Here is a 21,231-nt window from a genome sequence, read left to right as displayed (position 1 = left end):
AACAGAACAGGTGAGAAAATCATAATAATGATGAACAGCTGTATACCAAAGATATTTTGTGGGGGTGGAGTGGGAAATGGCTATGGTAATGGCACTTGGATGACTTGGTGATGGGAAACCCAAGGGGATTACAATTTAGAGGGGAAAATGCACCAAAATAGGTAAAAATAAGCTATTATAAAATTTAAAAAAATAGTCAACATTGCAAATTTTATGTTATCTACACTTTACCAAAAATACATTAATGTAATCCAAAACACACACAAAAAAGAAAAAACGTTCTAACAGGTTCACTTCCATCCCAACTGAGATGGTATTTCAGGCCCCAAGTGCCTTTTTGCCATTGAAAACAGCCCTTGGAAACTCCCCTCCACCTCTGAAACCCCCAAAAGCAAAACCTACCCATTGTCAGCAGAAAGAATTGCACTGAGATTGTATTGAATGCCGTCTTGTGCTGGGATAGAGTATATGATGCTCTTTACAGGATCTGAAACTTAGGGCAGTGACCCGCAGAGATTTGACTCAGGGAGGTAACAAAGGGCAAGCTACTCCTGGGGGTTCCAACGGGGAGACAGTAAGCCAGTGGGCTTTTCACGTGGTATTCTCTGCAACACTTCTGGCGCATGAGGGAGGGAACAAGTTCTCTCTGGAGTTGCTGGCAGGTATCCTCAGAAAATGATCTGCCCCGGGTCAGTTTTCTCCGGAGTTCTTCCCTCCTGACAGCTACAACCCAGGTGAGCACAGATGAACGCTGCTCCACTGCACCATTTCTCCAGCAAAGAGGAAAAGCAGGTCTAAGGCAGCCACCTAGCTGCCAGGTGGGTGAGTTCACTGGCACTGGATGTTCTGAGTCGCTGTTGTTTAAAAACAGTGACTGTACATCCATGACGCCCCGCGTCAACTTCATGATGATTTCATCCTGCCTGCTTTGTGCAGCTAAGCTGGAAAAGGTGGGCTGTGACAGACTGAAGCAGAAAAGGAACACGTTTTCGGGTTCCTGGGTGGTGAAGCCCCTTTGATGTTTGTTGAGGCCCCGTTTGCTGTCAGGAGCCAGCGCGCTGCAGGGGGCTCGATGCGCTGGATCTCAGCTCTGGGAGCTGACAGCGAACCACTTAGTGTGAGTACTCCATCAAAGAGTGTGGACTATCTCAAGCACCACCGCTAAAAACACAAAAACGCCTGCATCTTGATAAAAGGATACAGCTGAGAAGAGGAATGTACAGACGGAGAGAAAACGACCTGAAGTCTATGAAATGTTACAAGTGTCAGACTTGTAAAATGCCTGCAATGAAAAGGGAACCGGCAGCTGGGTAAGAGTTTCCGAACTGAAAGGAAGTTGTCGGCTGCTGCATTTGTAAGATTGAGATCATATTGTTCTCAGGACTGAGCATTTGCAGCCCTGAGCAGGCCTGGGATTTAAAGCATTTCAAGCTGGCCCTGCTTCCTTGCCAAGAAATGCAAGATCTTCTGAAATAGAAACAGTCTTTGAAGAAGAAAACAAAGCGGATTAGTGGCAATAGTCAGGATAAAACTTGCTTTTGCAAGAAGCAAATGAGCAAACTGGAGAAGATTCCAGGTTGAGGGAACCAGAATTCTTCCAGGTGCTTCCTGTTGGACCCTAGAACCCAGGAGGACAGGATGTCAATCTATGTTTCTCGTCATCTACATCAAACTGTAGATTCATATCTTTTAATATACTTAACTTTTAAGTATATTAAAATAGATTAGTGGTCTAGTAAGTAAAAAAAAAAACATATATTGGACATATTGGAAAGGAGACAAAGCAGAAACATAAATAATAAATTGCTGTGCTGGAAATTAAGTTCTCAGCAAGGTGTGCCAGGTCATAACGTTGATCCACAGGGAGTGAAGGGCTGATCCCCCTACAGGGAAGACTACATCTTCGAGAAGTATTCATATTTCCCAACTGATGCCCTGATTTCTTTTTTATTTCCCTCTTCCCTAATCTCCATAAAAAGCTTCTGTTGCTGTTGAGCATGTCCTGAGGGAACTCCACAAACTTAGGTTCTATGGACTCCACCACACCCCCAACTCCCCCTAGGCCAGAGAGCCCAGGCACCAGAGCCTGCAAATCCCCTAAGATCATCACCAAAGAAGGGAGGATGCTGGGAACTGAGGGTGGAGTTAAGCAGGCAGGCTTGGGATGTAACCAGGGCCATTTGGGCCTGGGGGTGTTGGATTTTAGCCAGCCTTCAGCAGGCTATTGGGGTCCCAGCTCAGTGGAAGTGCTAGAGCACATTCACCAATTTCCCCCTTTCTCCCTGATTTTCTCTGCTTCATTTCCCCTTTCTCTAACAACCCTTTGTTAACCTTTCTGTGTGTGCCTGCAGTATAGTCTCATTTATCAGTTTCTTTTAAGCACACATGTGAGAACACACAGTCAAGCCACCCCATTTCAGATTGGGGTTGCCCTGTACCATGACCACAGCTCTATCTAGAGAGAGCCCCCAGAGAAGACTAACGGGGAGAGACCCTGTTTCTCACTTAACCGACACCTCTCAGAATAAATATCCAGCCCCTCCTTCCCCCCTTTAATCTCTACCTAAATATACATACTAGAAGAGAAAACTGTAAATCTGTATAGAAATCACATCTCTTTTTATCATTGGAATCCTTTAAGTCTCCTAGATAGATAATCCACAGTGGATATCCACATAAATATTTGCTTTGAGCACCAGTGTGCTGAGTCCAGTCTTGAAAAATGAATTTTCCACCGCGAAGGACATTTCTGACACAGCTCACACCTATAGCCAAATTCAGACACTTATATCTGGTTCCAATTTACTATTGCAGTGTTTTTTCCTAAATACATCTCCAAAATTTACCAGGTTCTCAGTAACAGTTTTTAATTGAGAAATTTCCCTAATCTCTAGCTGCCGTAGGGTCATATAAATAATATTTAACTAAATTATACCTTGTGTGTATGTACAGGCATAAAAGAGTTTTGCCCAACGGCTCAAAGTGTTCCCCAAATTTTTATGACTCTCTGGTGAATCTAACATTTCAAAATATATTTAAAAGGAAATTTGAAGAGTGTTAATTATATGATTACCTTGCCTGCAGAGGAAATCATTTCCTTCTAAATTTGTGCTTTATCTGTTCTGAATTTATGGCAAATCATCCAACATTTGTTCTTGTTTTTTCCTCTGATGTAGGCAATTAACCAAGATAGAGGAAAATGGCTGGTAAGAGTTTTACTGCATTGTGTAATATTCAAATTAAACACAAGAGGGCAGGTTTTGCTTTATTGTAAGTCTAATTCCGCTCCCACTTGTTAATCAGGATGGTGATTGTACTCATTACAAATTCAGAAACACTCAATAACACACAATGTGAATGAGTTATCAGACTGTGTTCTCTGCAGCGGTCGTGCTAATATTTTAATAAAGAGGGGTAAGCCCAGCCTTCTTCAATGGGATTATTTACAACACAGAGAACAATTGTACTTGGGAGACACTGTGATCATTTTAGCTAGTGTTTGTAAACTGCTGAAAGAGTAGGGAGTGGCCAGAAAACAGACCACATTCAACCATGGGACATCCAAGAAATCTGACTTGTGTTTATGGGGCTAATAACACAAGTGGGTTAAATGGTTTCCCCCAAGTAGATGGAGTCTTGCTGAAAATATCTAGAGGACACAGACCTTAAATGGGAACCTTGAAGTTTTGTTTTGTTTTTTGGTCTTAGAAAACTTTAAGCTTACCCTATTGCTCACAGTTTTCTGGTGTGTTCTTTTTTAAAAATGTACTAAGCTACCTGTCAAAACATAATTAAATCCACAGGGGTTATTTTCAGTTTGAACTGCCACAATAGCCAAAGTCAGTTTCTTGTCAGTTGTAGGGGCTTTGAAAACAATGCTGCTTGATCTATTGGCGTAGAAAAGGTACTGGCTTTTCTGGCTGAATTTTCCCACTAACTCCTTCCTCTGAGATTAGACCTTCAGGACATCAAGGTCTTAGCTTTCAACCCTAGCTCCTATGAGTGTTAGAATTAAGGCCTAAAAAGAAGGTACATTCGAAAAGACTGGCTGAGAAGGGTCCCCTAGTTTTAGGCTGCATCGAGAGATAGTACCTGGAGTATGACCTAAGATATAGGCTAGGTTATTATTCATTTCATGGTAGAGACAGAAGACCCCATTATCTTAGGTTTTATCCAGTCCTTGGTAGTAAAGTAGATGTTAGAAGTCATGAGTTTTAAAAGTTCTACTTTGAGATCAATTGATTCATTCACAAAATATTTGTAGTCAGGATTTACTAGGCACCGTGAGAATAGAATCATTAGGTTTGTGTACGGAGGCAGAATTATGTCCCACAGCAAGGTTGAACTGACTCTTTAAGCTAATTAGCCTGTGTTGATTAATCACAGTCATTTTCTGAGGACTCAAAAGTGCTTTGGTAGTTGTACCAAGAAGTAGAACACTTGAACTCTAAAAGCTTCTGGTCCAGGTGTGGACCTGGCCCTGACTTCCTTCTTCTGGGGGTTTCCAATAGGTTCACCAACTTGGAAGGCTCTCCTGAGATCACCACGTTGGCTGCTGCAAGACCCCTCATCCCTACTTAGTGACTTGAAGTAGCCATCTTAACAACCCTCACCCCTAAGATCAGTTTTTAGACCCTGGGGAGAGTGAAAGACACCCTCTGGAAGAAGGCTGATGTTTCACTTTCTTACCTGTATGATAGTAGCCCCACTCAAAAGGAAGTAGACACATCAGTGTACTTAAGAACTTCTTTGCAAAAATCAAGTAGTTATGTTGATATATATGTGGATATATATATATATATATATACACATATATATATACACACACACCACACATATTTCAATATTTGTATAGTGAATATCAACAAGATGGGAATTGATATTCACCACAGTCCCCAAAGATGAACATTCATCTACAAAACATTTCTTTTTCCTCTTTCATAAATTTTCCGTTTGTTAATGATGTTAAAATTACCCATTGTCATTATAATAATTAGGAATGTTAAATTCTAAGCAAGATACAAGTGAGTCTAAACATTAAAAGAGCATTTAATTTGCAAAGAAAAGCTGTTGCAGGATTTCTTTTCTCTTCTGAACGTTAGCTCTATAAAAGTACTTCTTTTGAAACCGTGATTCATGTACACTCAATTTTTTAATATTGTGGATAAAAGCATAAAAATTGATCTATTCACTTTCTTCAAGATTCATTTCTTTGCTGCCATTATTGAGAGGTATAGCCTTCCAATGCTCAGTGATGTTTTCTGTGTTAATTTACATAATAGTACAGGTAAATACCAATGTTTTTATTCTACAGATTAGTTCTACTTCTAGATTTGCTACAAGGCATTCCTAATTGATTTATTGTAATGTTAGAACATTTTATTTCTTTTATATGAACTACAAAATTAGAAAATTATTTCTTTTAGGAAGACATTATAAAGCATAATATTTATAAAAAGGTGCACACACCCTAGGTAAAAGTAGCTAACTATAAGTGATTATTCTTTATTCTACCTCAGATAGCTCTTGCTTTCACCAATTCTTATGAAGATATGAAGTATAAAAATTCTGAGATGGGTGAGCTAGAGGTGGTTATTTGCTTTACAGAATTATTCATAATAGTTCATCTATAGAAAGTGATTTCCCCAGGTGCTTTTATCACATAATTGATTTATATACAACTTCTCAAGAACATATCTACCATGCATAATTATGTCTTCATTTTAATATATTTCTCTTTGGGCTTAAAAACAAGATGTAAAAATATGTTCTCTACCAACCCTGAGTTCTAGTCATAAATCTTCCAAAGTGGAGCATGTGAATTAAAGAAGTGCTGAACTTCCCATGAATCCTGTTAAAGACAGGAATTGAAATCTACACAAGTGACAGTGGCTGAAATGTGCCAGTAGGGCTTGACCCCATGACAAACTTGGGGCTTTCTTGATTCATCCCTTCCATACACCTGTAGCTTTATGCAACTCAGACTCAAATGCCCTTCAAATGGATTTCTGTCCCTCTATCTAGCTTTTGTGATCTTATTGAGGAGATACTGCTAGGTCTTAGTGAGTCTTGCATTCTCTGGGACCCCCAAATGTAGATGATAAGTCTAGGGTCCTCTTAATACCAACTCATTATACACATCCGTCCCATCCCAGTGGACAAGAACTGAAATGAACAAATGAATCACCTTCTAGAACTGTGGCCTCATTTGTAATACACAGTTTCCGGATATGAGAACATGAACTCTGTTGAGATCTCAATAATCACCAACTACTCAGAAATAGATGTCATCTTGCTAAGCCTAGACATCTTAGGGAAGGGACTTCATTCTCATTTTCATTATCTGATGATTACTTAGTAGAACCTAAGCACTTAATTCTGAATTGCTATGTTTTGTATGTAGAGTTTCCTTTTTAGTGATGAGACAATTGATGAGCATTCATAAATAACTGTCAGTACATCTTTACTACATCTAAAGCCAACTCTTAAAAATAAGCCAAATGCACTTACGCCAATTAGTTGTATCAGTTAACCATGGCCATTTTCTGAGGACTTCAAAGTCATTTGAAACAATGACATTGGAGTTGTAAGAAGTGTACAACTTGACTTCTAGAAGCTTCACCTGAGGCCATCTTCTAAAGGAATTGATTCAACATTATTGAAAGGAGACCTAGAAGCAAGGACTCCAGTCAGTTTTTCCTAGAAAGAGGAATTCTCTACTTGCCATAGGTTCAAAGCAGTACATTAATTACCTGTAAAGCTCTGATTTAAGCTTTTATATATTTATTTATAACTATAGGATCTTCGTTAATCCAGCCATTGGATCTTGTGGTAGATCTACTCTTAGGTAGACTCTTGATGGATTCTGTAAAATCTAATTTACCAAAAAGAACTGAGTCGATCATTCATTCTCCATCTTATACGGGAAATAAGTTTTATTTTCATACTCAATGATTTTAAAGGCTTGGGAGGAAATGCTAAAGAAAATGGAAAAGATGATCAAGAAAGTATCTAAGAGTATAGATGTTGTAAAAGGGACCCTGGGGACTCATGCAAAGCCTCCCAGCCCCAGCTCACCCATTACAAACTAAGACCAGAGGGCCTCGGAAGGAGCCAACATCTTGATAAGGTGTCAACTACGTTGACCTGAAAATTAAACTGAATATACTCTTTGTTTTGTGTGTGTGGTGCATTCAGAACATGAGAGGACTTGATGAATATGGAAATTATTAACAGATACCACATATGATAAGTTCTCCCTTTGTCTGATGGTAGAGATAGCCCTAAGCATTTCAGCTGCAGTTAATTGGAACTACAGGCAAGCATCTTCTGCATCTAGAATTATCACCACAGTAAGAGGAGCTATGCCAAAGTCCTTCCATTAAGGGAAGAACACGGGGAATTCATTTGTCCATTGTCGGGGTTAGCACCAGAATTTAGCCGGCCTCTCCTCAAGGCTACGACATAAGCCTTCTACGCTTCTTCTGTGTATCTCTTGTGAAGCCGTGTTTCCACGAGCGGTGCATATCCTTTTCGGAGTCTTCTATACTGCAGGAAAACCAGCAATACAGAAAGACCAACCAAAGCCACCAACACTCCCAGAACCACAGAGAGAGTTGTTGTCCAACTGGAAGTTTCTTCAACTGAAATGAAAGCAGAAGAGTTTATGTTGGGGTTTTCATTCACTGAATGCTCTTAGGAAAAGAAAGATAACCAATTTGCCTTTTACGTCTATTTTTTTGGATCAAGCAAAACTACACATGCTGGAATAAAATTTATCTTCTTCCCCACCCACTATTCATCATATCCACAATTACTTTCTTGAGGCATCCATTAAATAATGTCATTCTATGGTTTAAACAATTTACTGCAATAAAAAAATTACACAAATGCTTCTAGAGACTAAACCCTCCAAGGACAGTAGTTTATAACTACTTTTGTGAAGGCAACATTTTTTCACTGCCTGCTACAACACAGTACAATTGTTGACTGTCTTGTCTTCTTGAAACAAATATTTTCATTCTGCCATTTGTGTTCAACAGCAAAACAACATTGTTTTTTAAATTGTGTTCAGACACACATAACACATATGTTATCACCTTAGCCATTTCCAAGCCTGCAATTCTATGGTATCACCTGTATACTCATCATTGTGCTGTCCTTCCCACAAAACATCCACAGAACTTTTTCATTGCAAAACTGAAACAGTAACTCTCCAGTCCCCACTCCTCAGTCTCTATAAATTTGACTACTTTGGGTACCTCATAAAAGTGGAATCATACAGGGCCCTCCCTGGTGGTGCAGTGGGTTAAAGTGCAGCACTAAGAAGCTAAAGCCACTTCAGCATGAGTTCAACCCCTACCTGCCCCGGAGGTGACCCATATGGCATGGCAGACCTCTCCAGACCCACCCACTGCTCCCCTCAGCAGTGTACTTCAACAGTTGGCCTGTTCTGCTCCCCACTCTGTCTCTGGTGAATACTCTCATCCCTGAACCTCTGACCTGTACCCCATTTATGTATGCATAAATAAATAATTTTTTTTTTAAAGTCCCATATAGTTTCCACAATTCTGGTTCCTGTGATTTTCAATCTAATATTCTCCTGACTTTCCCTCTTACCTCCTTAAGTTTTACCTACCTCTTTGAACCTAGGTCAAGACTCACCTCTTTCAAGAAGCCTTTCCCAAATCCCTCATTTCTTTCTCCAATCTTCCATTGTAGTTATGTCTCCATGGCCATTATTGTACAAAAAAATATTCTCAACCCAATAAATGAATGTGAATTAGCATGTCCTGGTGAGTTAATACATTTTGGGCATATGTAGTTCCTCAGCCTACCTGTTAACAGACTAATGCCAGAAAAGATGGATGCACATACCAGGATTTCTGATAACTGTTATGTTCGGCCCCAGAGGTAGGAGAAGAGTGTCAAAGAGCATCAGCTGCCAGAGAGAGGAAATAGCTATAGTAGTTATGGAACAAGAAGGTAAACTGGGTACAAATTCCAGGCCTGAAAGACTCTGAAGTCAGACAGAGATGCAAGCTCAGAAATCATTTTGATTCTGTATTGAGCTGGTAATTATGAAAAACAAATGAAGGAAGCCACCCACAAGTATTACAGATGTGTATTTTTCAGCTTTTAAAAAATATCCTCTTCTCAAGCTGTCCTAAAATTCTTTATAAACTATGTTTAAGATATGGGCAAATTAAAAATGTATGCCTTTATATACACTTTTAAAATAGTCTCCCATATTTTAAAACAAGTGGACATGCTCATTTAAAAAAATGCAATCTGCATGACTGAAAAAACATTAATTAACAAAACATGCACAGGAAGCCCTGGTTTAGCCCAACATGTTGGCAGGCCAGTGTTAACCTCATAAACCCACCTGGCAGAGGTGAGCTGGCTAATTGGGAAAAAATGGGTGTAGTTACAAGATAATGCAGTGTGTAGAACAAACAAACAAGAACAGCTTGCCGTGATTTAAGTTTGATAATCCTCATAGATTTTTTTGCATTAACCTTTTTTTGCATTGCATTATTTTATTACTTATCTCGATTCCTGAAACTTTTGACCTCCCCTTGAACTTGGTGCTCAAAGCAAGTATCATGCTTGCCTCACCCTAAAGTCAGCCTTGACATCCAGCACTGATCACTGGGTCCTGCCCGGTCTGCCCCCCCGGTGGCCAGTGCATCTCTTTTTTAAAGGTTTGTTTTATTTATGCATAAAAGAGCTGGGTACAGGCCAGAGGTGTGGGAGGTGTAAAGATTCACTAGAGACAGAGTGGGGAGCAGAACAAGAAGATCTAATGAAATACACTGCTGAGGGGAGTGGTGGTCAGGACAGGAGAGGTCTGTTTCACCATGTGGGTCACCTCCCTGGGCAGGGATTGAACTCGTGCCACACTGGCTCAAGAGCAGCCGTTAAGAGTGCTGAGACTTAACCCCTTGCACCACCAGGGAGGCCCCTGGCCAGTACATTTTGACATTGTTGGCACAGATGTTTCAAGCCACAGCCAGTGTTGATTAATTCCCATAGAATGGTTAAAGCAAGTGTAGCACAAAAAGCTGCTTTGTGGAACATTCAGTTTCTAAAACAGTCAGTCATCCACCAGTGTCTTCCCTGATGTCTAGTTGGCAGCACACAGGCTCATCTTGCTATATCTATATGTTGTATAAAATTGAAAATAAGATTCCTGAGACCTGGAAACTTCGATTTAAGGCCTTGGTTTACCTTGTAAAAAACAGAAAAGAATAAAAGCTGCTTTAGAAGATGAATGAATCATCCACTTAGAAGTTGCATTAGTTACCTGGCAAATCAATGGCATAGCTGTAGCCAAGTTGGTCTGCGGTTAAAAAGAATTCCTCATTGGTCACCGGAGGGAAGAAGGGAACCATGTTATACAGCCGATTGTGACCGATGGGCGCCAGTTCCTGTGGCCAGGCCTCCACAGATGGGTTAAATCTTTTCATCCACTCATCAAAAATGGCATCAGTGAAGGAATGAAGTACCTGCAAGACAGTTGAATGTGCCAGTTAACATTGATGGGGCCGCTCCAATCAGACCAATACAGAGCTTTCTAGAACATGGAATGGAGGTCCTCTTGACAAAGAAACCTGTTTACCCAGCCTACCCTCAGTGTTACCCTCCCTGGTATTTTTCATTAAGTGTTCAAGGCTATCTGACATGTCTCTCCAAACAGGATTATAAATCCCTTCATCAAGTGAACCAGTGGTAGTTCATGTTGTAGGTTTTACGCTTGGTTTGGGAAATACTAATGTCTTCAACAAAGGTGTGTCTTACGACTAAGTACTATGAAAAAATGGCAAGTATGAGATACAATTCTGGACAATATTCAGATGCTTTGGTTTTAATAGAGAAGAAAGACACATTTCAAATATTAATACAATAGAAGATCCCCAAAATGGGCTTTCAAATTGTCCTCACCAGGACAGCCTCTGGCTGTCTTTTCCTCACCTTCGCATTTGAGTTCTTGGTGTTGTGGCAAAAAGAGTCCATCTGAAAACAGGGTCATGGGTCATGTTCATTTTTATTTTCTCAAGGAACCTGTTAAAATCCTTTTGAAATAGAGCGACTATTACATGTTTAAATATAGCAAGAGTAAAGGGTCCTTGTGTCCAGCACCCATCTCTCAACAAGATAGACACCGGAGTATAGAGCAGGCCACGCACCAGGCTGTCCAAGGGCCTCATCCATTGTTGCACCACAAGTTCAGGGAGCTCAAGGCCAACATCTGCTTTCCAGTTCCTTCTGCGTCCCCAGTGACAGGAACTATCGTAGGGGGGTGAGGAGGTACTGATTTCTATAAGTACCAGTTCAATGAATTCAGTGACCGTTCGCTATGATACTGCATACCACAATGATAGCCCTGATCAAATTATGCTATAAATTGTTATTGACTTGTTTATCTGTTTCCCCTAAAAAAAAACAAAACCCTAACTCCTAAAAGCCAAAGGTCTTTTCAGCTTTGAGGCCACAGGCGTCGCTCGCATATAGGACAAAGTCGTCCATACCCAATAAATATTTATTGGCTGACAGCAGTGTCAGGCAACGTGGTTTTAGTTTTTGTTCAGTTTAACCAAACAGGCCCCTTTGTGGTTTCCTCAGTGTGCGATGTTATTCCAGCTGTTTTCTGGCATCAGAGTTGCTCAAGGATGAACTCAGTGGTCCCTGTCTGGAGACATTTTCCCTGGTGGGCCCTAATCTAACTTCTTTGCACTCTGAAGAGCTAACCCCTTTAATTTCATTACCTTCCTGGCTTATACTTGGTTACTTACTCAGTAGATGGTATTTCAAATCTTACCTGAGGTTCCTATAGTTAGTTGCTATAGGACAACTGCTTGTCCTGTCTCACAAGACCTTATTGGGAATAGTTAAAATGAAGAGTTTTACTGAAGTACTGCTCCCCAGAAAGATTTTTAAAGTTTACTGCAGAGATAGTCAAGTAAAAACCAGAACTATGAGACCTGGATTTCAGAGAGAGAGATGTTTGAATTCTAAAATCTCAAATTTGAGCCACAAAATTCAAGATGTGGAGGAATAAAGGCAAGGAGTTTATTGCATAAGTAACAACTTTGGAAGAACATGTAATAATGTAAATAGCTGATTTTTTCTACAAAGGGAGTTCAAAATAACTCTTCTCTGGGAAAGGAGAGCAGTCCTGGAAAAGGCGCTAATAATAGCATGAGTTATTGGGGCAGGTCCCTGAAGAAGACACTTCATGCTGTGAACCATGGGAATGCCATATAGGTTAGAAAGTTCTAGAGAAGTATGTGCTTCATTCCTCCAAGTGTAAGCTGGGGAGCTTTCCAGCTGCAAATGGAAGTTTTGCCTCAGGCTTGCAGTCCAAGTAATAGAGGTGGTAGGTAAAAGGGCAGAAAGCCCTGTCAGCTGCTTACCCAGTATCCCTTCTCCTCTTCTTCAGTGTTATCCTTTGTTCTTTAGGGAAGCATTGAGCCTAGCTATTATGAGACTTAACAGGAAGTCATAGGATGGCACTTCTAGGGAAGAAGTGCTTTAAAGGGGGTGATGTCAGCTGAAAAGTGTCCCTTCTTTCCTTTCTATTTCTCCTTGATGCTTCCTGGAACATGAATGTGATGGCTGGTGTTGCAGCAGCTATTTTATCAATCAATAAGAAAGTTAAACCACTCCACCAGGTACAGTGAGCAGACAGAAGGTGTCTGTAATGATTATGCAGACGCTATACCAGTTCTGAACTTTACATAAGGAGGAAAACAAAGCTCCTTTTTTTGTTTAGGCTTCTGTAATTTGGGTTTTCTGCTCTAAACAACTGAGACAATCTTAAATAATATCCAGAAAAAGTATGTAGGGGGATAGTAGGGAAGTATTTGCCAAAGAAGTCCATAGAGTATCTCACAAATTTGAGTTTGTCAGAGATCCTGATTAGAAAAAGAGGCAATACAATCTGGATCAGCCTTCCCTGGTGGCACAGCAGGTTAAAGCACAGCACTAAGAAGCCTAAGCCACTTCTGCATGAGTTCTATTCCCGCCTGCCCCGGAGGTGACTACATGGCGTGGCAGACCTCTACTGACGCGCCCACTGCTCCCCTCAGCAGTGTACTTTGTCCATCCGCCTGTTCTGTTCCCCACTCTGTCTCTGGTGAAGCCTCTCACCCTCCGCATATCTGGCCTATACCCCAGTTCTGTATGAATAAATAATAAATCTTTTTAAAAAAATCTGGATCTAGAAATATCCATATTTAGAGCTGTAAGAGTCAAACGACTTTTGGAAAGTACCAGGGCAAAGTGTAAATAATTAAGTAGGGCACAAGCCTCTAAAGCAATTTATAATTTGGAAAGATAAAAGAATGAGGAAAAATAATGAGGACAGATTATAGGTCTCGGAGGACTGTAAAGCACTATACAATAAATGCTCTAATAGGAATATACACAGAGTACGCAGTTAATAGAATGTAGTAAAAACAAAAACAAAAAAGGGCTAGGATATGCCAAGAAGATGCAAAGAAGGCAATAAACAAAATGCTGTGAGAAATAGTGTAACCACAGGCTACAGAGGCATTTTTGTTCAAGTCATGGGCATTGTTCTGTAATGCTTTGAACTGATGTTGGGGAACTAATGGCGTCCTCATTAGACACAGTTAAAAAGAACTCACTTAATATCTCTGTAAAGGCAAATGTAATTTGAGGGTGATAAATAAAAGCAAAAGTAAAGCCAGGGCAAACTATTGCCTAATGCCTACTACAGATACACACAGCTATATTTTGGTGTCAAAAATGGAATGTTCCAGAAATTAGGTTACAAATTTTGGCGTATAAACCTGCTCTAGTCTACTTCAACAAGTAAGGAGGTATAGGATAAGGAAGGGGGTAAATGCACTAAATTTAAATGGGAAACTCCCACTTGGGAGTCAGTGAATGTCTCTCTGTTACTATATGTTTGTGTGTATATAGTATTACACAGCTATAAAACAAGCAAATGTGTTTGAGAGACATGAGTGCTACTACACATGATAAAACCAATGCTTTAGCATTTCAAAAGTCAACCAAAATTATGTAGACTGGCCCTTCATCAATCAGTGTAAGTTCCTATAACATGATCCAACAGGTCTCCATTTTCTCAGCTATAATAAAAGAACTGTCAAGGGAGCAAATCAAGAATTTTTCTAAGCTGATGCAAAGCAAAACTATAGCTAGAAGAAGACATGGGGAAATTTTTGAGTAGGAAATTTTTCTTCTAATTCCAGCTCGACCACTAACTGATTCATATGACCATGTGCGTATTTCTTGGCCTCAGTGAATTTCATTTTCTCCTGTTTAAGATGAGGAGGGCAGTTTACCATCCACAGTGTGTGAAGTTAAAAGGTTAAGTTTGTGTGACAAGTTAAAAAGTGAAGCTGCATGTACAATAGGTTTGTACACCAAAATTTGCAACCTAATTTTTGGAGCATTCCATTTTTGATACTAAAATAAAGCTGTAAAGTATGGTCCATTAATGAATGTAACATTCTTCTAACAAAAACTCACTGGGCGCCTGGCCAGGCTGCCTAAGATGTTGGTGACAATCTAAGTATCTCATCCCCAGATAAAATACAGAAAACACAACTTTCTATAAACAGCATATCCGGTTTGTAATAAAAGTATAATATCAAAAGATGTTTTTGTCACTGACATACATAGAGAACAGACAACTTTTCCAAATTCTCTTATGAACTTTCAGATTTTTCTAAGTCATTGTCCTACGTGAACAGATAGGAAAGGCAAATGAGTTTTGAAATGTATAACGCATACTAATGAGATTAGCTGCTCCACAGCTGGTAGGGAGAATCACTCAACCTTCTGGAGCACAACATGGAAATAGCTATCACAATGTCAGATGCTTCTATTTGACCTTTGACCCAGTAATTCTATTCTCTTGGTTTACCCTGCATATTTATGGGATTGTTTGTAAAGCAAAAGATCAGAAACCACCTAAATGTTCACAAAAGGAGACTGGTTCAAATTTTTCAGATGACTTCATAGTATAGAACACTGTGTAACCTTTAGAAAAAGAACAAGAAGGTCTTTTATGAACTGATATGTTGTGATTTATAATAAGTGGAAAACAACAACAATAAAAAAGAAGTATTATTGTGTATAAAGTACTTGGGTGAAAAGAGAGGAAAAATATGTAAGCATATATTTATAAAATATTTCTGGAAGGATAGGGGAAGTAATACTGGAGAAATAGTATTTTGTGTATTTTATGTCTTTTAGCTTCAAATTTCTGACAAGGATTATCAGTTTTAAAATTAAAACATTTAGGAAACCATACAATAATCAAAAATTACATACATCATAGTTGCAACTGTATAAACATAGAGGAATAAGAAAGGAAATAAGCAGAAAAATTAAGATCAGTTTATGAACTTTTAAAAATTTTTAGCCAGTGTTTCTATAATTATAACATTAAATATCATTAAACCTTTAAAAATAAAAAAAATGATGCAAAACAATGTTATTTTAACTAAGCATTACCCTAATTATGATTAGCCTAATTATGATTTTTTTTTAATTTCTTAAGAAGAATAAGTAAAATAGATTCATTTTAATGTGCTCTACTATTTGGGAGGGGAAAAAAGCAGTGTCCTGTATACTTTTAAAAATGCTAACTAGACTCATTCCTACTCAGTGTTATTCATGGTTTTGTGACCTATTAATTTTACAAATTTTACCATAGCCTAGAAGAGTAGAGAAAAGGTCTTAGGATCTTTATTTTTAGGTACACATTTTCTCTCTTCTGGCTATATGTTCCTACCTGAATCACCTATCTTATCCAATTGATTGCCATTGTTAATGAATACAAATATAAGGAAGCCCCTTGTATGTTTTACACCATTCAGAATTTTAGTTTTCAAGGTAAGCGTGAACAGTTCAGTATGAAACATACAACCAACAAACTCCCAAATCACTGAGGAATTGAAGCCCCTACATTTACCTATCTAATAGGGGACCGTTCAAACATTCTCTAAAGAAAGGTTGCTGTAGGCGCTGGGAGGAAAAGCACTAATCTTGTATTAGTCTCTTGTATGTCAGATAATTCAACTATCTAGTCTATTGGTTTCTCTCCTTTTCTTTCTTTCCAAATGACATCTGAATTTAATATTGAAGACAGCCCTATTTAGCATTCCTGTGACCTAACCTTATTTTCTATGATAAATGGGTACATTTCCTTCAATTACCTTAGGAATTATTAGCATTATTAGAATTGTGATCACATCCAAATTTGTACCTCTCAGACTTGAAAAGATTTCACAAAAATAATTTTAATAAATGTTGTATGTAATGCATTTGCATGAATTGCACTGTGAGTTAGAAATTCCTGAAGCTATAACTCTGTTCACTTAAAAGCTTTAACTGGGATCTCAATATGTGAAAAATCATTTAAGACTTCAACATGAAACTCTGTAAATACCCTAAAGGAACTGTGAGTAATGTTCTGGAACAAGAGCCAAATATTATTCTTTCTGTGCCATCAAAGAAAGGCTGTGGCTTTTTCTCTATTTATATGTACATGGTAACATACCACAGAGAACAAAATTTTCAATATTAAATGTATTAAAACTAATGAAGACAAGGATGATTAAACACATAATATCTTTGAACTACATGTAAGTCACAGGATTCTTCACCCATAAAGTTGAAGAAAAATATGACTAAAGAGATATCCCTTCTGCAGAGAAGGCAGCTTAGGGCAGGGGTTGACAAATAAGGCCCCTGTCCGTTTTTATAAATAAAGTTTTATTGGAACGCCACACTTATTTTTCAGAGACTGTTTGTGGCTGCTTTCTTGCTCCACTGTCTGGACTGAGTAGTTTCCAGATATCATCTCTCTGGCCTTCAAAATCTAGAGCTTTGTGACCATGCATAGAAAAGTGTTGCCAAGTTCTGACTTCATCAAAGGAAAGATAGGCAGGCGATAATAACAATCCTTAAAACATAGGATGTTGAAAACCAAATTATTAACATCACCATTTTCTCCTTTAGTAGGAGAGAAAGCTTTGAGGTGGTATCCTCCATTTGCCAGAGGATTCTGCTGTCTACTCCTTGATAAGGAGTACTGTGACATTTTCCTCATGAGTTTAGATTGTGCATACAAACTACATAGTTGAAAATGTAAGCTTTAACAAAACTTCTTTAGATATATACAGTATATACAATAAGTGGATGTATATATTTTTATTATTCTTATTTTTTTTTCATTTTACATATATGTATTTTACATTATGCTTCATTTTGTACATTTTTTTTTCATCTCAGTGGTAAACCCCGTGGACTTCCCACTACCAATAAGAGGATGTATATATTTTTAAAGATTTATTTTATTTATTTATGCATATAAGAGCTGGGGTGTAGGCCAGAGGTGCAGAGGGTGAGAGGATTCACCAGGGACAGAGTGGGGAGCAGAATAGGCAGATCTACTGACATGTATTGCTGAGGGGAGCAGTGGGCAAGACAGGAGAGGTCTGCTGTGCATGTGGGTCACCTCCCTGGCCGAGGATCAAACTCGTGCTTCAGTTGCTGCTGATAGCTTCATTAGTACTAAGACTTAACCCCTTGTGCCACCAGGGAAGCCCCAAGTGAATGTATATTATATTAAGTAGATGTATAGCTCTACCACAAAGAAGGTAGACACCAGAAATAGTTAGCAAAAGCTAAGAGCTGAAGCAATAGCCAAAAACATAAAGCAAAGCATCAAGTTAGAGCCATGGAGCCAGGGAGGCATCCTGCAGAGCAGCAAAGGTGGCCATGGTGGACTCACAGACTTGTCCCCCCCTTGTTAGAGAATGGGGTTAACTATATTTATGGAAAACATAAAATAGATAACTGGAAAACCATGTTTTAGAAAGAGAATCTTTCAATCCACCACCTTCTGGGCTCTCAGGAATCTTTAGCGTTCACCCTTCACCCCCTCCCTAACCCAGGAGTCCAGAGACATCCTCTACCTCCACACACCAGGGACACTGAATGCATCGGGAACTGAACCTTCCCCTCCCTCTCCACAGCCCCTGTTCCTGTAACCTGCCTGGAGTGAAAATAATTAATCACCTTGGAAATATCTCTGACTTCATGCTTGTCAGTAAACAGCCGTAGGACACTACACTCTGCCATGGAGAAAAGGGCAAGGAGCCACAATTAGGGCTTGGAAATTCAAAACCAACACACAGCATAGCTCTCTAATTCTTCCCCACCGATGGCCATGAAACACATTGTTAATTTTATAATGATATTTGCATTGTACCTGACAGTTGCTGGAGCAACTTCATATTATCCTTGTTGTTTAAAAGTTTTGTCAGTGAGCACAACGGTTTGTATCTCCCACACCAGACCCTGTGAACTGTGCTGTGCAGAGTGGGAAACAGAGACTACACAGAGCTTAATTGAGATTCCCAAGAGCACACAAGTCAGGCTAAATATAACTGACTTGCGATCCATGCTCTTTTGACTATGCCATGTGGCCTCCCAGGATTCCAGAGAAACAAACTGCTATCAGATGATGACTGCAGACTTTGTTGTCCTATGGAATGGGTTGTGCGCCCTCCCCCTCCTCAAATTTGTATGTTGAAGGCCTAATCCCCACTGTGACTGTATTTGGAGAAGGTAAGTAAGCTAAATGGTGGACCCCTGCAAAGATAGAATTAGTGTCTTTACAAGAGACACCAGAAAGACTTCTGTGTCTGCCATATGAGGTGTCCCTCTGCAAACAAGAAAAAGAGCCTTCAGCACCAAATGGACCAGCACCTTGACCTTGGACTGCCCCCCAGCCTCCAGAACTATGAGTTATAAATTCTATTGTATAAGTTATACACACATTGTTATAATAATCTAAGGAAACCAAGACACATTGCTAAGATGGACAATAAGGTGAGGAAAATTCTGGGAAAGTGTGCAGTAGTTTCTTATAGTCATCTAAGTTGGATAAGAAAATAAATTCAAAGTATAGGCAAAATTTTAAAAGGATCATTATAAATTCTTCTAATTGAGCTGAAAACATCAACCTCCAACACCCAACCCTAAGGACACTGTTCAGTCTTGTCTGATGAGTTAAGTGTCGGTAAAGCAGACTCCTTGTTGGAGTTTAGCTGCTGAGCAAGGACTGTCAGTGTTGTCTGAAGCTTCTGAATCAACCGTTGTGGTGAACTGGACTTGAGAGGAAAAGCAGCAAGGTTTTGATGTTCCCTGCTTGGACAGGAATAACTTCAGGGGAAGCCAACATCAGACAAAGTCCCTCTGTGACATTAATACCCCAGGACACAAACATTTAATCATGGCAGAGTGCCGACAAAGGCAGGAATATCCTCCAGGCCACGACCTACGGATCACTAATATTAACCCTTCCCAGGTAGCACCCGTAAGGTCGGCTGCTCTGCCAGGTTCGCCTGCCCTCGTATAATTGGCATCCATCAGAGAATCGCCACCCCTCTTCCTGACAGCCTGCAGTCCAGAGCAAAGCCCAGCTTCCTAATCTCTCCGGCTGCCATTGCAATCTTCTTCCTGACTGCTGAGATGCCCCACAGCTTTGCCATCCACGCCGCATGAGCAACAGACCTTGGGCACCTGGGTTCTCTGTGGTGCTGGCCTGTGGAGACGCTGAGGAAGGGGTCACAGGGCCCCACCTCACCGCCTCCATCTTGCTTGTCTCAGACAATCTTAGGGAACATTTTTTTAGACTAAAGCCTTGGACTTCTAAGTTAAAACCCCACTGTCATGTTTCCTTCTGGCTTTCCTATTGTTTTAAAGTGTGAGGGAAGTCAAACACAACTATATCAAGGAAGTTAATTACATTTGGAATTTTCGTGAGGCTTCTTCATACTCAATAGTAATGTATCCACTAAGTGCATTACTTCTCGCTGGTAGGAAGCTGGTGGATAAAATCAAGCCATGTGGGTTTTGTCTCAATCGAAGGCATTTGTTATTTTTGCCTGTCCCACCCTCTTGCACTCGCCTGTTCTCTTGCAGCTAATAGAATCTTTCTTTCCTGCAGGGAACTTGCAAAGATGGGAAGTCCACATTACTACATTAACGTCCTCCCTACATTAACCTCCTCCCATTTGGATAACCCAAAATGCGATGCACCTGTGACGGCTCCCCTGGCCACACTGATTGGGTTGGGGGATGCGGGGGGAAGGTAATTCCAGTCTGGCCAGTCTTGGGCTGATGCAGCAGCTTTCTGCCAGGTACTAAGTTGATAGCTGCACATCTGTGATGCCTTCAGTCGTCTCAGCACACAGGGCAAAAAGCTGTATGCAAAGAGCTATGAGACCAAGCGCTCACATAGGTCCCACAGATTTAACTGTGACTGAATCTCTCAGAGATAAGACAGTACTTAATTTTTCCTCCTAAGTTAGTTTGAGTGGAATCTCTAGTTACCAACCAAAGCCAAATGATGGAAGCTGCCTTCGGGTTTGCAAAATGATCCAACCCAATCTGTCCATTACCACCGGGGATGTGTCCTGGCTGTATCTCCCCATCTCAGGTGAACTTGTTACTGGGTGCTGTGACCGTGAGAGCAAGTGAAGACAGGTGCATCAGCCTTCCCACATTTATTAGCAAGTCATCCCAGAAGGGGTGAAAGAACCCGGTCTTGCATATCCAGGGAAGACCACCCTCTCCTGCCCAGTCTCCCAAGTGAACCTTTAGGAAGATTCACTCCAAGGTGGACGACTGTGGCAGCGGACAGGAGCAGCATTGGTGAGCGTGCTTCGCAAAGGGAGGGGCCTCAAGCCATGAGCCACAGGACTGTGGTCTATGGACTATGTGTCTTTGACTGAGCGCTACTCCAAAGGTACCAGGGTGCTGGGCTTTCTGGGCTCTTAAACTTTGGAGTCTTCCTGCAAAGGACACAGCTGCCTCAACACCATTCACTTTAAGTTATGATGATGCTAGCTTAGGATGCTGAAAGTATGCTAAGTTGATAGACTTTAAATCTAATATCATTGTACTAACTTATGAAGTCACCTCTGTATGGTAAACTGTCCTGGGCCATTCTGAAGCTAAGCATCTCTACCTCACGGCTTTCTAACGCAGGGAACTGAAATGTGGTCTAATCACTCCAGTGGTGTGATTAACGTTAATTGACACAGGCAAACATTCCATTATTCACATCAAGAATAAAACATGGGCCCTCCCTGGTGGCGCAGCAGGTTAAAGCGCTGCACTGAGAAGCTAAAGCCGCTTCCGCATGAGTTCGAT

The 21,231-nt window shown here is 40.2% G+C and overlaps 1 protein-coding gene across 1 annotated transcript in view; it reads right to left on the bottom strand.

Moving 5' to 3' along the window:
- Window positions 1–7,473: 7,473 nt before the first annotated feature.
- The window catches only part of DCT (dopachrome tautomerase), a 31,392-nt gene continuing 17,634 nt past the window's right edge, over window positions 7,474–21,231 (bottom strand). The window contains exons 6-8 of the mRNA XM_004680299.1: window positions 12,420–12,459; window positions 10,310–10,511; window positions 7,474–7,649 (exon numbers count right to left, since the gene is read on the bottom strand). Coding sequence (XP_004680356.1) covers window positions 7,474–7,649; window positions 10,310–10,511; window positions 12,420–12,459 — 418 coding nt within the window. The remainder of the gene's footprint in view (window positions 7,650–10,309; window positions 10,512–12,419; window positions 12,460–21,231) is intronic.

The sequence above is a fragment of the Condylura cristata genome, unplaced genomic scaffold (genome assembly GCF_000260355.1).
Source record: "Condylura cristata isolate star-nosed mole 26May11 unplaced genomic scaffold, ConCri1.0 scaffold00010, whole genome shotgun sequence".
In the NCBI taxonomy this organism is placed as follows: domain Eukaryota; kingdom Metazoa; phylum Chordata; class Mammalia; order Eulipotyphla; family Talpidae; genus Condylura; species Condylura cristata.
The sequence above is the reverse complement of the archived record's forward strand: the minus strand, read 5'-3'. Positions and strand labels throughout refer to the sequence as shown.